General features: G+C 45.7%; 1 protein-coding gene across 1 annotated transcript in view; it reads left to right on the top strand.

The window, feature by feature from the left end:
- Nucleotides 1-13,366, top strand: part of Rarres1 (retinoic acid receptor responder 1) — a 36,027-nt gene that overhangs the window by 15,795 nt on the left and 6,866 nt on the right. Inside the window, exons 2-3 of the mRNA XM_034500533.2 lie at nt 4,817-4,882; nt 9,174-9,357. Coding sequence (XP_034356424.1) covers nt 4,817-4,882; nt 9,174-9,357 — 250 coding nt within the window. The remainder of the gene's footprint in view (nt 1-4,816; nt 4,883-9,173; nt 9,358-13,366) is intronic.

Raw genomic sequence — 13,366 nt, 5'->3', positions numbered from 1 at the left:
GTGTTGTACATTATATGTAATTTGAGAGATTATACTTTTAAGATTATTTTAATGTGTGTGTGTGTGTGTGTGTGTGTGTGTGTGTGTGTGTGTGTTTAGGAGCCATGGAGACTAGAAAAGGGCAACAGAGCCCCTGGAGCTAGACTTCAGATGCTGTGAGCCACCTATTGTGATTATGGCTGCTGGGAACCAAACACAAGTCCTCTGAAAGAGCAAACAGTGCTCTTAACCACTGCGCCATCTCTCCAGCCCATGTACTACATTTTTATTCAACCGGAGTGGCATATTAATCTTATAGAACCACATATATGTGGTAGATGGTTCATCAAATAGCACTGTGCATAATGTGTGTGTATGTCTGTGCAGCTCATGTGTGCCTGAGGAACACACATCATAAGAGATCATCAGAGCCCCTGGAACCAGAGTTAAGGATGGTTGGGAGCCACCATGCAGGTTACGGAATTGAACCTGGGACCTCTGTTAGAGCAGCCAGTGTTCTCAGTCACTGGGCCACCTCTCTAGTGACCCCTTTTTTTTTTTTTTTTTTTTTTTTTTTTTTTTTTTACCTTTAAGGGACTTGTGTCAGTGCAGCATGCACTTCTGACCACATGCACTTCATGGTCCCCACTTTGGCTCAAGTCCCCCTGCACTTGTGTCATCTAGGGAAGCTTCCTGCTTCCTGTGTCCTGTTCCATCCCACCTCCTTGCTGTGGGTATTCCTTTTTTTTTTGTTCTTGTACCAGAAGTCTTCTTAAAGCCCCCCCTACCCACCCACCACCCCTCATCCATAAGTCATGTTCACTCTAACCTGCTAGGTAACCCTTGCCCACCTAGTCAGCTGCTTCCTGCTCTGATTTTAGCTTGTCTGTCTGTCTGTCTGTCTGTCTGTCTTTCAGTTTCCCAGGCTGCTCCTCAGGCACTTCAACCTTCCCTCCCCCCCTGTGTGTGATGACTCACCCCCTCCCCTTCCCACCCCAAAAGTCAGCTCCTCCTCCGTCTTCAGAGTTGAACTCAAACATCACCTCCAGAGCCCTAGATTGGATCAGTCATCCTTTCAAACCTCATAAGTCAACTGTAATCAGATCGCCGTGTCCACAGTGGCATATAAATGAGTCCTTTCTGCTCTAGGCTGCCCGGGGGCAGACAATGGTATTGTTTTTGCCTGCTTTCCCCTCACCTAGCCTAGGATTGGAGTAAGGCAGACACTCTGTCACCCTAGAGTGAGTCCTGCTGAATGAGAAGGCTGCCAATCAAGGACATTAAGAGTCAAAGCTCCTGCCCATCCCAGATGAAGGGAGACGCCCTCCTTGTGATGATTCCAGGGGCTTATCTCTCACAGGCCAGCTAAGTAGCTTGTGACTCTGGGTAAGGAAGAAGGGAGAGGCTTTGGGGAGATTAGATAAGGGTGAGCCTTGATACACGATAAAGGACAACTAAAAGTACTAGAATCCTAGTTGGGATCCAATATAGACGCATTCAAGGGTATCTAGTTACAATAAGCAAATAGCAAAGAAAGTAACACTTCAGAGAGGCTGACTCAGCTGGGAGCCTTAATGAACCTGGCCCTAGTTCTCTCCTTCCCCCTCCTACCAGAGAATAGTCTATTGAGCCCTCAGTTAGCTTCATGTGTTTCCTGTTCGTTCAAATAGTCTCTTAAGCCTCCCACCTCCTTTAATCCCGGAGCTCCAAGGCAGAAACAGGTGGATCTCTGTGAGTTTTAAACAGTGCTTCTCAGGCTAGCCAAGGCTACAAGTGAGACTGTATCTCAAACAAACAACAAAAATCAATAAATACGCAGAATCCACTTCTCTGTTTCGGCCAACTCTGCTAAGTCCTCCTGCATATCTCAAAGGCTTCCCATCTGCTTGGCTTCTTCCTTCTCTTCTTTTACAGTGCCTCATCTGAAAATCTGAGGGCCGTTCTGGTTCTGGCTCCTACAGAGAAGACAGCACTTGGGGGGGGGGGATGGGGGGAAGGGGAGAGGTTATGACTCCCTAGGGAATATGCCAGGTCCTCAGGGTCACAAGTGAAGGGCGGGGGCCCAGAGTCAGGGCAGCAAGCCTTTAAAGGCCTAGAACTTGAGGGCAAGGAAAAGTTGCCTTCTTCTGGCTCTGATCATTCCCTCTGAAATACCAACTCCTACCCTTTGTTTCTACATTTTTTTATGGAACTAACAGTGGCTCAAGAGTTAGTGCAGGAGCTGGTAAGATGGCTTAGTGGCTATAAATGTTTGCACTGTTAATCCCACCAGTTGAGAATAAGATCACTACCACAATTTTTTGAGCCAAATTCAAGCAGGCTTTATTAAATACTGACCAGGACCATGGATAATAATAGACAGCTTCGTAGAGTATGGCACCAATTTATACTAGTCACAGGTTTATAAAGGCAGACTCCACAAGGCTATATACTTCCTGGTTTCGTCCAATCAGAGGCAAGCATACACCCTGCCATGCATCCTGCCTACATGTGACCAAGCACATATCCTGTGCAGTTGGTGCAACCAAGCTTGTTTACAGAAGCGAATGCCTGGAGCTTACATTCTTACATGAACAACAGCCCCAGCGTTCCAAGGATGTTATTTGTTATGGAGCAAGTGGGACTTACAGGTTAGAGGCATTGTGTGTGTGTGTGTGTGTGTGTGTGTGTGTGTGTGTATGTGACACCACCAAGCTTAATGACCTGAGTTTGGTCCCTGACACCCACATGGTAGAAGGAGAAAACCATCTCTTGCAAGTTACCCACCCCCCCAACCTCCTACACACACACACACACACACACACACACACACACACACACACAAATGCCAAAGAAATGTAACTTAGAAATTTTCAAAAGTTACTTCGGGCCTTGTCTGCTGCAGAAAACTTTGCTAAACTTAGGACTCACATCCAGACTCCCCTCAGCCACACTGACTATTAATGGCTTCCATACCGGAAGTAGGTTCTGGGAAAGCTGGCTAGGAAGTCTGTCTCTTAGCTCCCATTGTTTGATGTAGGAATGGGCAGACAGACAGACTTCTGTGTGGCTTTGGTAACATGTTGAAAGCTTACAATGAACTCCAGACAAACACCGTTCCCTTCCAGAAACAGCCATGTATTTTCATATTCAAATATTTTCTACACAAATAATTGCCATTCACTCCTATCTCTTACCCGGATGTAATAGTAGGGACGGATGATATCTGATCTATTTAAGATAAAACAACCAGGATTAGTCATTGTGTACTTGAGCCAAAATTTAAACAAAATTAATGTTGATAAAATTCCAATTAATCGGCATTATATGAAATGACTTCAGTTCTATGTAACACAAAATTCCCTTTTTTTCTGGATAATACTTTTTAATGAATGGTCATTTTGTTTTGTTTTTTAAAATGATGGCAAATAATATAAAAATTCTAGATAATTTAAATTTACCTAAAAATATATGCTAGAAGTAGTTCAGGAGGTTAAAACATGCAAACATGCATATGAAAAGTTTAGGGAGTTTGCCTGCCTGCTACAATGGAAGGCTGTGTTAATCAGTTTTGGGTTGCAGCAAGTACTTAAGACAATCAATTCATAAAGGGAAAACATTTTATTTTTGACTCACAGTTTCAGAGTTTCATTCCATGATGGCTCCGTCTCACCATGTTTGAGGGGAGAAAGCACATCACAGGCCCACTTCGTGGCCAGGAAGGAAAGGGTAGAAAAAGGAAGACTAAGGTCTTGCAGTGGCATGTGTCAGTGGCCTCAAGACCTGCCATTGGACCCTACCTCTTAAAGTCCCACCTCTCCCAGTGGTACCTTGAGGCACTAAGCCTTAAAGCCTTTAGCCCGGGATCTCTAGGGAACACTTAATATCGAGACTATACCAAAGAGCATAAGATCTGAAAAGTCTTCTATTATCTCTGCCTGTAGGGCATCACCAGATCTAGACATGGCGGCTGCCCGACTATCCTTCAGCCCCCAGCGTGGATACTGTATTGTCTCGGGCACCTCCCTTGCCCATCACTCTCTGTCTGTTCTCACCTGAAAGTTCACTGTTCCCTTGTTGCCTGTATTCTATTTGACCAAGCGTGACACAGGAAGCCTTCACCTATGCTCCTGATGACGCCCAGATCAGGGCCTGGGGCAGGTACAGAACACCCAGGGGGCAAAGGAACTGCCACCCTGCCTGTGCACATGCCTGTTTCTCATTTAACTACTCTCACAAAAGTCAGCTTCCGCTCTGGATCCACCACATCCTTTCCCCAGCTCCATCTTTCTAAGTAGGTACCAAATCATAAGCAAAACAGTACAGTCAGAACAAAGTCTCTCCTTTTCAGGAACCTCCAGCTTTACTGAGGCATATTTACAGTAACTCCACTGGGACAGCACGGTGCTCACAAACATAATGCTTTTAATATTTTAAAAAAAGTTTATGTGTATGAGCACATATCTACATGTATGTAAGTACATTATATGCATGTCTGGTGCCCTTGGAGTCCAGAAGAGGGCACTTACTCCCTTGGTACTGGAGTTACACACAGTTGTAACCCACAATCTGGGTGCTGGGAATTGAACCTGGGTCTTCTGAAAGGGGAGAAAATGCTTTTAACCACTGAGTCACCTCTCTGGCCTCAAGAACGTGATTTGCTTTACTTGTGCCCCTGGCTATCCTAGAACTCGCTATGTAGAGTGAGCTGGCCTCAAACTCAGAGAGATCTGCCTGCCTCTGCCTCCTGAGTGTTAGGATTAAAAAGCAAGTGCCACCACAACCCAACAAGAATATTCTTGATATGAAAATGCTTGTATTGTTCCCAGTGTGTTAAGATGAAGCTTTTGTATTTCAGGTGGACCCTCAAGAGGGCTGCAAAGTGGACTTGGTATTTAGCACAGAGCAATATAACCCGGAGCAGGTAAGCCACCCCAATTGGCGATGCAGCCTATCAGCAAGGTCCATAAGTGGTGCTTGTATTTAGAGAAAGAAGTGTGAATATGAACAAATGAAGCCTGGAGATCTTCTCTTTCCATCCTATTTGTTTGCAAGAATGGAGGGACAAAGCCCAGGGGACTGAGTGCCCACCGCAGCAGTGGGGCGGACCCACAGGTGGCAAGTGACCTTACCCTTCATGAGGACAGAAAAATAGCTTATTGAGCATGCAGCAAGAGGGCAGGGGGATGGGCAGGAACTAGGAAGTGGCCTACAGGCAAGGCAGGATTGCTGAGGAGACTCGTTACTTTTACAATTATAGTCAATTCTTTTCTGAAATCACTATGCTCAGTTTTCATTTTTAAATATTTTAATTTATTCTTTCAAATTTTCATACATATACAATGTATTTGAACTTCTCCAGCCCCTGGTGTCTTTCTCCAATTCCCACTCCCAACACCCACCAACCTACCTTCCTCCTTCAAGCCCATTATTGTTATTAGGAATAGCCCATTGAGCTAATTAGTACTGACCACATACAAATGTATCGGGATCCATCCACTGAGGCACGGGCAACATTCCAGTGGCCACATCACCAAGGAAAAGTGAGTCTCCTCTCCCCAGCAGCCAATAGTTTCTCAACTGCCAATAGTTTCTCAGCTAGGGGTGGGGCCTCAGCAGGCCACCGCATCTGCCCTGTCATGAAAGAGACAGCTTTAAAAAGTGGTTCTCTACATATGGGTGCTTGGCCTTCATGTATGTCTGTACATTAGGTGTGTGCCTGCTGCCCTTGGAGGCTAGAAGATATTGGACTTCCTAAAACTGGGGTGACCGACAGTTGTGAGCCAGTGTGAGTGCTGGGAATCAACCCTGGGTCATCTGGAAGAACGGCCAGGGCTCCCATAGCAGCTCTCGCTCCTAGAACGAAGACAGCCTTTCTGTCGTTTTCATCCCCACCCTTCTCTCTCTTCCATCCTTTCTGCACACTCTTCTTTGATGTTCCTGGAGCCTGGGATGAGGATGCTGATATAGATGCTCCATTTGCTCATCTGTGGCTGAGAACTCAGTCATTTATCCTCAGCATTTTGGCCAGCCGTGAGTCTCAGCATTAACTGCTTCTCGCTGCAAAAGGAAGGTTATCCGACCAAGGTTAAAAGTGGCAAAGACCTAAGGGAATAAACATAAATAGTTACGGCAGTGTAACAATGTGACCATTTATCGAAACAGCACCCCTGAGGCCAACGATTTCCCAAGATAAGGCGTACAGTATCAGACGTGAAGTCACTCCCGCAGGGCAGACCTCACACTTTAGCAGAAACTGACTGGTTACCTCCAAAAGCATTGTGTCAATGGTGCTTTCCTGGCAGGCCATGTTGTAGCTTACAGGGTGCTGAGGTTCTTGATCACCTTTCTCCTCCAGCAGCCTGCAGAGCAGTTTCTAGCTCTGTGAGAACCAGCCAGTAGGGAGCCTTTCCTGGTCAGCTTGAGACTGACTTCTTGATGTTTCTGCAACCATGATGGTGTCTTGAGTAACAGGGTCCTACTATTTAGTCATGCTGTTTTGGGTACCTCCAGGACCTCCCTGACCAATGACTTGTAGCGAGGTCTCCTGTGCCCAGCATTTGTGTTTCTTTGAGTACCATTTCATGATGTACAAGTCCTGTCATGTGAAGGCAGACCGTTGTGATTGGCAGGTGTACTATTCTGAAAGTTAGCATGAGCCACTTTGCGCATAATTTCCAGGTATGCAGTCTCAGCCATATAAACAGGGGTCGTGCAAATTAGAAGAACCCCAGATGATCACATATCTGTCCTAGTCCAAGACTCAAGTCCCTGATGTCAGGCTGCAGTTCTGTGGCTACTGCACTCTGTGGCAGTTTGGAATTCCTAGAGCATGCCTGGGGACCGGCTCCCTTTTCTGATCTCTTACTAATGGCTTCAACAATGAGCGCTTTATACATCTGCATTTAAAAGTGTCCACATACCTATCATTTTCCCCTTCCTTAGGGCCCCTGGGAGTAAATTTCACAGCTCCCATGGGTGTCCCTACTCACACTTCATAGTCCTTTAAATGACTCACTATGGAATGCCAATATGTTCTTTTTCCTGTCAGCTGGTGACATTTCTAGTTGGCAGGCTGGCATAGCACGAGGCCAATTCCATATCAGGTTAAAGAATCACACACACAGACGCATTGCACAGAACACAGAGCAGGGCCCATGCATGCTGCAGGCATTGCCTTCCTCCCTACAATCCTCGCCACGCAGCCCATGGTTTGCTAAGTTGCCTTCACCCCATTTTTAGGGGAGAGTAAGCAGAAAAACAGATGTGGAAATCAGAAGCAGATGAACAGCCCTGTGAGGAGCAAGGCTGAGCGGCCAGCCCAGATTGTCAACAGTGGTGGTCTGAGTCTAAGCCTGGGAATTTCAGGCCATGCAGCACATCAAAGGGTCACAGGGAGGCAGAGCATCCGGGATAAGGCATGCCATCCCTAACTCAATGCCTCTGGAAGAAAGCTTACTAGAATTCACAACCAATAAACCCAGACTAGGCTTATTAGCCTTGTAGTTTATTTCTCTCAAAGGATTAGAAAGATGCCTTTGATTTCTAGTTTTGCAAACTGAAGGCATGAGAGCAAAGCTAACGGGATAATGATTACTGGGGTTTTTCTGACCGACAACAGGTTCCTCTGGACTTGGAATATAGTAAGTCCACTAAGAGTGCCGCAGGAGCGGAGGTCAGCTGTTCCTCTTCACAGCACTGCCTCCATGGAGCTGTCTGCTGGGCTAAAGAGAGGAGACCTTGTACCCAGCTCCTTTCCTCTTCCTTGGCGATGGCAGACACCAAAGGAGCAGGAAGGCTGCTCTGAGGGAGCCTTTCAGTTCTTCTAGGCAGCACCAGCAGTTAGCATGTTAATGTGCCCCAGAAGCCCCTCCTCCCACCCAGAACAGGCACTGTGAGAGAAAAGTTGCCCCATGGCAAGCTTATTTTGGTTTTTTGAACTAGTTCTAGAAGCAGGCTTCTGTTGAAGATCCAACTTGATTATAATTTCTTTCACTGTGGGCCTTTCGAGTTTATTTCTGGTTCATCTTGCTTTAATCAGGATGCCATTTAAACCACAGAAAAGAAATGAAGGTGGCTGCTTCGGCTGTTCCACCAGCCACATTTGGATAGGGCACCCAGACTAGGAGCCCACGGCTTGGCTTGGGTGGGGCTTTGGCCAGTGACTGTGAACTCCTCATTCTAAGTCTAGTGTTGGTGGCGTGAGCATGCACATTTTTCTGGGGATAGGTCCTTGGCTTTAATGCTCAGGTTAAAGAACCTTTACCAAAATGGGGAAGAATTACTATCGAAGAGAAGACAACCGAAGTCCAGGAGAATCTCCGATGTTTTCGGATTTGAAGTGAGTGAGGGTGCACACAGAATCCACAATATGAGGATGACTGGGGTATCTAACTTGGATTAGATCTCAGAATAGGTAGGCAAAATTATTATAGCAGGGGTGAGTAGCTGAGCTCAGACAGGAAGCAATTCAAGTACTGAGAGCTTACGACAGAGAGTGGGTTCCTTTTTAAACATCAGCATTTTGGGTCTTTAAACAGAATGAAAGGAACAAATTCATGCAAGGACATACATGTGTTTTCATTAATAGGAACCAGCTTTGTCTTCCAATTCAAGTTAGTAAGCTTAATACCCATGTACTCTAAGAACCAACTAAGTGTTGGTTCCAGAGAGAGCAAAGCAGCCCTACCCTAGAAGTCTGAGCCAAGAAGGGCTCAACAGACATCTGTGCTATTTCATAGCACGATACCCAGCATTATTAAGTACGGAGGAAATCAGGAAGTGAACACTAAAGGGCCAGCAAAGATCGAAGGCTACTGTACTGCTGTGTCTCAGCTTCCAGACAAAGCATTGGTCTGGCTCATAGTCCACCACAGCAGGGAAGTCACTGCACCTCCAACCAGAAAGCAGGCAGAGATGAATCCATGGGCCGCTCAGCTCATTGTCTCCATGTATACAATCCAGGATCACAGATAGCCACAGCAGGGAGGCTCAACACAGCATAACCCCTCAGTCATGCCGGTAGGCCCATCTCCCGGGTGATTCTGGGTTCTAGCCAGTTCACAGTTCACATTAAACAAGGGCCATAAGCATGAAAACCCACCTTCTATAAAGTTAACAAACTCACTGGACTCATGCTCGGTGTGTTTGTGTAAACCGCAGTGAGCACAGGTGAGAAGGAACCTTCCTGGGTAACTTCAAAACTTTTCTTGCAGGAAGGTGAGGAACATTCGGGCAAATGTTCTGCGAGGGTGTTTTTCAAGAATGAAAAACCCAGACCGGCCATTAACGTAACCTGCACACAGCTCTTTGATAAAGTGAAGAGACAAGAAAAGGATTATCTGCTTTACAAGCAGATGAAGCAATTGAAGACTCCTCTGGGCACCGTCAGCATACCTGGTATGAATCAGTAACTGGGTTTCCTATATCAGGATATATATATAATCAGTACCACTGTGGATTCTGATGTCTCATTATTTAAACAAGGCTCGAGGGTGTCATGTTCTGTTCATCTCTATATTCTTCTAATGCTCCCCAAAGCTGAGTCTCTTTAGCTGACCATTTGCATCCTAGAATGAGGACCCAAGAGCTGACTCTACAAAAAAGAAACAAGTTTTGGGGGAAAAAAAAGTGTGTAGATTATAGTGCAGATTCCAGGGAAGTCTAGAACCTGAGGTGACATTTTGTTTTGCTGTTAGCCTTGAGGAGGTTTAGTTGACAAGACACCCTGTGCCTATGCTCAGCCCCTCTTCCCCAGGGCTGGCTGATTGGCTGTCTGGGCCATTCTGGGCTGCTGCCGTAGGGGCCATATTTATCTCACTTCAGGTCAGTGGTTAATGGACAGTGGAGCCTTCTCCAAGAGCTGTGCCCTGCCCTCTGCAGTGACTCAGCTGGAGTGCAGCACTGCTCATTTATCTTGGCACTCAACAGAGCGTGTGGGCAGCAGGAGACATTCAGCACTTACTGGCAAATCCAATTTCCCAAGCCGCAGAAGTCATCTCTGGACTTGCACTAGGGTAGGAGCTTGACCTCTGGCCATTGCAGCACTCTCCATCCCACACTCTCTGCTCGTTTACCCAGACACCCCTCAATTCCTCATCCACACCCAGGAACCTCAGGCTCCTCTCCTGCCTGCCTCTGCCCCCACTTACTGACACTAACTAAATACCAGCAATGAAGACTGCTGCCTGCATTTCTAACATCAGAGTCTCGAATGATTCTCACCCAATGCTTCATTGACAACAAGGACCAAATTTTGAGCCAAAGAACTATGCTATGAGAATTCAGAATATATTGTTGAAGATATTCATACTGCTTGGAATAAGTGAACTAATGACTAATATTTAGAAACCCATAGTTACATGGGGGCCTTATTTCCCCTTTTAGTTTGGGAAATAGGGCTCATTTACTCTTTAAAAATGATTTTTAATTACCTGTGTGTGTGTGTGTGTGTGTATGTGTACACATGTGTGTCAATGTGCATATGTGAGTAGTCATGCCCATGGAGTTCAGAAGAGGACAGCAGATCCCCAGAGCTGTAGTTACAGGTGGTAGGGGGCTGTTTGATGCAGACTTTCTTCTGTAAGAGGAGTACAGGCTCTTAACTGCTGACATTGTATACGACATTTTCTAGAAATATTTGCCACACTCTCATTAGCTTTGGGATACTTTTCTCTTTCTTTCTTTCTTTCTTTCTTTCTTTCTTTCTTTCTTTCTTTCTCTTCCCCCCTTTCTCTTTCTTTCTTCTTATTGGATATTTCATTTACATTTCAGATATTATCCCCTTCCCCCATTTCCCCCCCACTCAAGAACCCCCCTCCTCCTGCTTCTATGAGGATGTGCCCCCACCCACCCACTCCCACCTCCCCGCCCTCAAATTTCCCCACACTGGGGCCTCCAGCCTTCACTAGACCAAGGGTCTCCTCTCCCACCTATGTCCAACAAGGCCATCCTCCCATGCATATACATCTGGAGCCATGGGGCCCTCCCTATATACTCCCAGGCTGGTGGTTTAGACCCTGGGAGCTCTGGTTGGTTGGCATTGTTGTTCTCCCCATGGGGCCGCAAACCCTTTCAGCTCCTTCAGTCTTTTCTCTAACTCCTACATTGGGAACCCCATGATCAGTTCAATGGTTAGCTGTGAGCATCTGCCTCTGTATTTGTCAGGCTCTGGCAGACCTCTAAGGAGACATCTATATCAGGCTCTTGTCAGCATGCCCAATACTTTTCAATAGAACCATTCATTTAGACCTTGTTCACTTACTAAGTCCTGTATACTCATAGGGGCCATTCTACAGTGTACCTAGATTTGGCTACCATAAAATGTCAAAACAAAATCTTGGGGGCTATCTTTAGCTCAGTGGCAAAGAACATTTTTTCTGCACAAGCATGGGGAACAGAGTTTGGATTTGGTCACCCATGGAGGAAGCCACATATTTCACAAACACCCTCTTCTGGCCTCCATGCATGGACCAGGACACACAGAGATACAAGCACAGATACACATGTGCCCCCACACAAAAATACATAAATAATTCAGTCATAGTGGAGGTTACTTCTCATCAACAAAATGTGAGTTCTGCTCTGACTGTAAATTCAGCAGTGGTGCTGAGTGTTTGTGCATGCAAAATTTTCTACTTAGGATCAAAGGTTGCTTTACTAGACAGATACAGCAAAGTCTGTGTGAAGGTTGAACAGACCAGGGACATTGTGCTGAAAGCTCACGGATCTCTAAGGTGAGCTGTATATTAGTGGCCTGATGGTTTCTCATATTTCCTTCGAGGGCATAGTCCTGTGTCACTGCATGAGTGCAGGATAAACCTTATTTGAGGTAGTTGCCCTCCATTCTTAGAAGGTACAGACTATCAATAGGAGGTACAAAATACAATTATCCTGTTTAAAAGACATGACAAATCACACATTATATTCCTATTTTGAGTGTCTAAAATTTATTTCTATTATTTGTTGAAAATTATACTTTTGTTCAGTATTTTGACTCCTTTAATCTACCTATCCGGTTTAAGTGGAAAATGACTTTTTTAAATATACTCAGTAGCTGAAACAAAGTAACAGTGGATGTTTGTAATCAATTGAATTTATAATCATTTCTAGAAACAAAAACCCCAAAGGGTCGGTTTTAGATAGAATCCAGCTATGGAGCCAGGCCTGGGGTAAGCAGTTCAAGTCTTAGCAGTTTCTAGTCAGTAGTTAATCTAGGGCATTGAACTTCATACTGCAACTGATAAGCAGGGCGACGTAATGCTGGCTCCACACTGTTTTCCCTTCTGCTTTTATTAGGATGGCTTCACTTTCTCTGGCCCATTCACAAGCTTCTCACAGATGAACACAATCTATGAGCAGAAGAAAAGACCTGAGGAGCTACACAGTCCATCCTGCCCCATCTTGCCTCGAGCACTCACCCTGTCACCGTGTCCTCACTGCTGACATTTAGTAGAGATCTTTTTATCTCCCAGGGTAACACATTTGGCTATTACAGATCTAAAGCCACAGTAAGATAGAATTAAGTGTTGGTGGGCCGCATGAAGAAAGTTTCAGTTACTGGAAAAGACAGGGCAAAGATTGCCAGAGCCCTGAGAGAGTGAACCCCAACAGAGGTGTTCCTGTCACTGTACCAGCTTTGCAGTCCTGCAGAACACATCCTGGAACCCTAATGGTTCAACATCAAGGAGAAACTACAAATGCATTCTTATAATATTAGTAATTCTGCTAGACAGCAGAAGTCTGAAGTGTCCCTACAAGTAAGAGCCTCAAGCTCACAGCTGCCTGTTAACTAGCATGTCCTGGCAGGATGAACTGGTTAGAGTCACCTTTGTTGGACTTGACAGTATGGCGGTGCACAATTCTGAGTGTGCCGCACTTGGATGGTAACGGAAGAGCACGATGAGACCAAGCACTTAAAGCAATCGTGTAACAGTGGATCACAGCAGAGGAGACCAAGGCTTTCAGCTTTACTCTCAACAGGTTTTCTTCTAAAAGCACTTCCTAAGTGCCAGGCCCCTAGAGCTCTCATTGCTTCTGTCTTCATGCTTTTTTTTTTTCAACAGCAGTGTGCAAGCTTCTGCCTTTCTGCAGAAGAGCATGCCTGCCTCTTGCATTTGCAGTGAGACAAATTTCCTATCTGCTCTACTGAGCATGAAACTTTCGCTTCATCAAATTTTAATTTTTACTTATTTTGAGTTCTGTGGGTGGTGAGGGGGTCGGGGGCAGAGGCTAGCTTTGTGGAGTCAGCTCTCTCCTTCCACCGTTGTGTGCAGCCAGAGGATTAAACTCGGGTCTTCTGGCTTGTGTGGCAAGCTCTTTCCCCGACCCCCACATCCAACCCACTCCTTCCACAACTTCACACCCCACCAACTCTTATCTTCTCAATCTCTCATCCAAGAATCTTTAC

Source organism: Arvicanthis niloticus, chromosome 4 (assembly GCF_011762505.2).
Source record: "Arvicanthis niloticus isolate mArvNil1 chromosome 4, mArvNil1.pat.X, whole genome shotgun sequence".
Classification (NCBI taxonomy): Eukaryota; Metazoa; Chordata; class Mammalia; order Rodentia; family Muridae; genus Arvicanthis; species Arvicanthis niloticus.
Note: the sequence above shows the minus strand (reverse complement) of the source record. Positions and strands in the feature narration are given on the sequence as shown.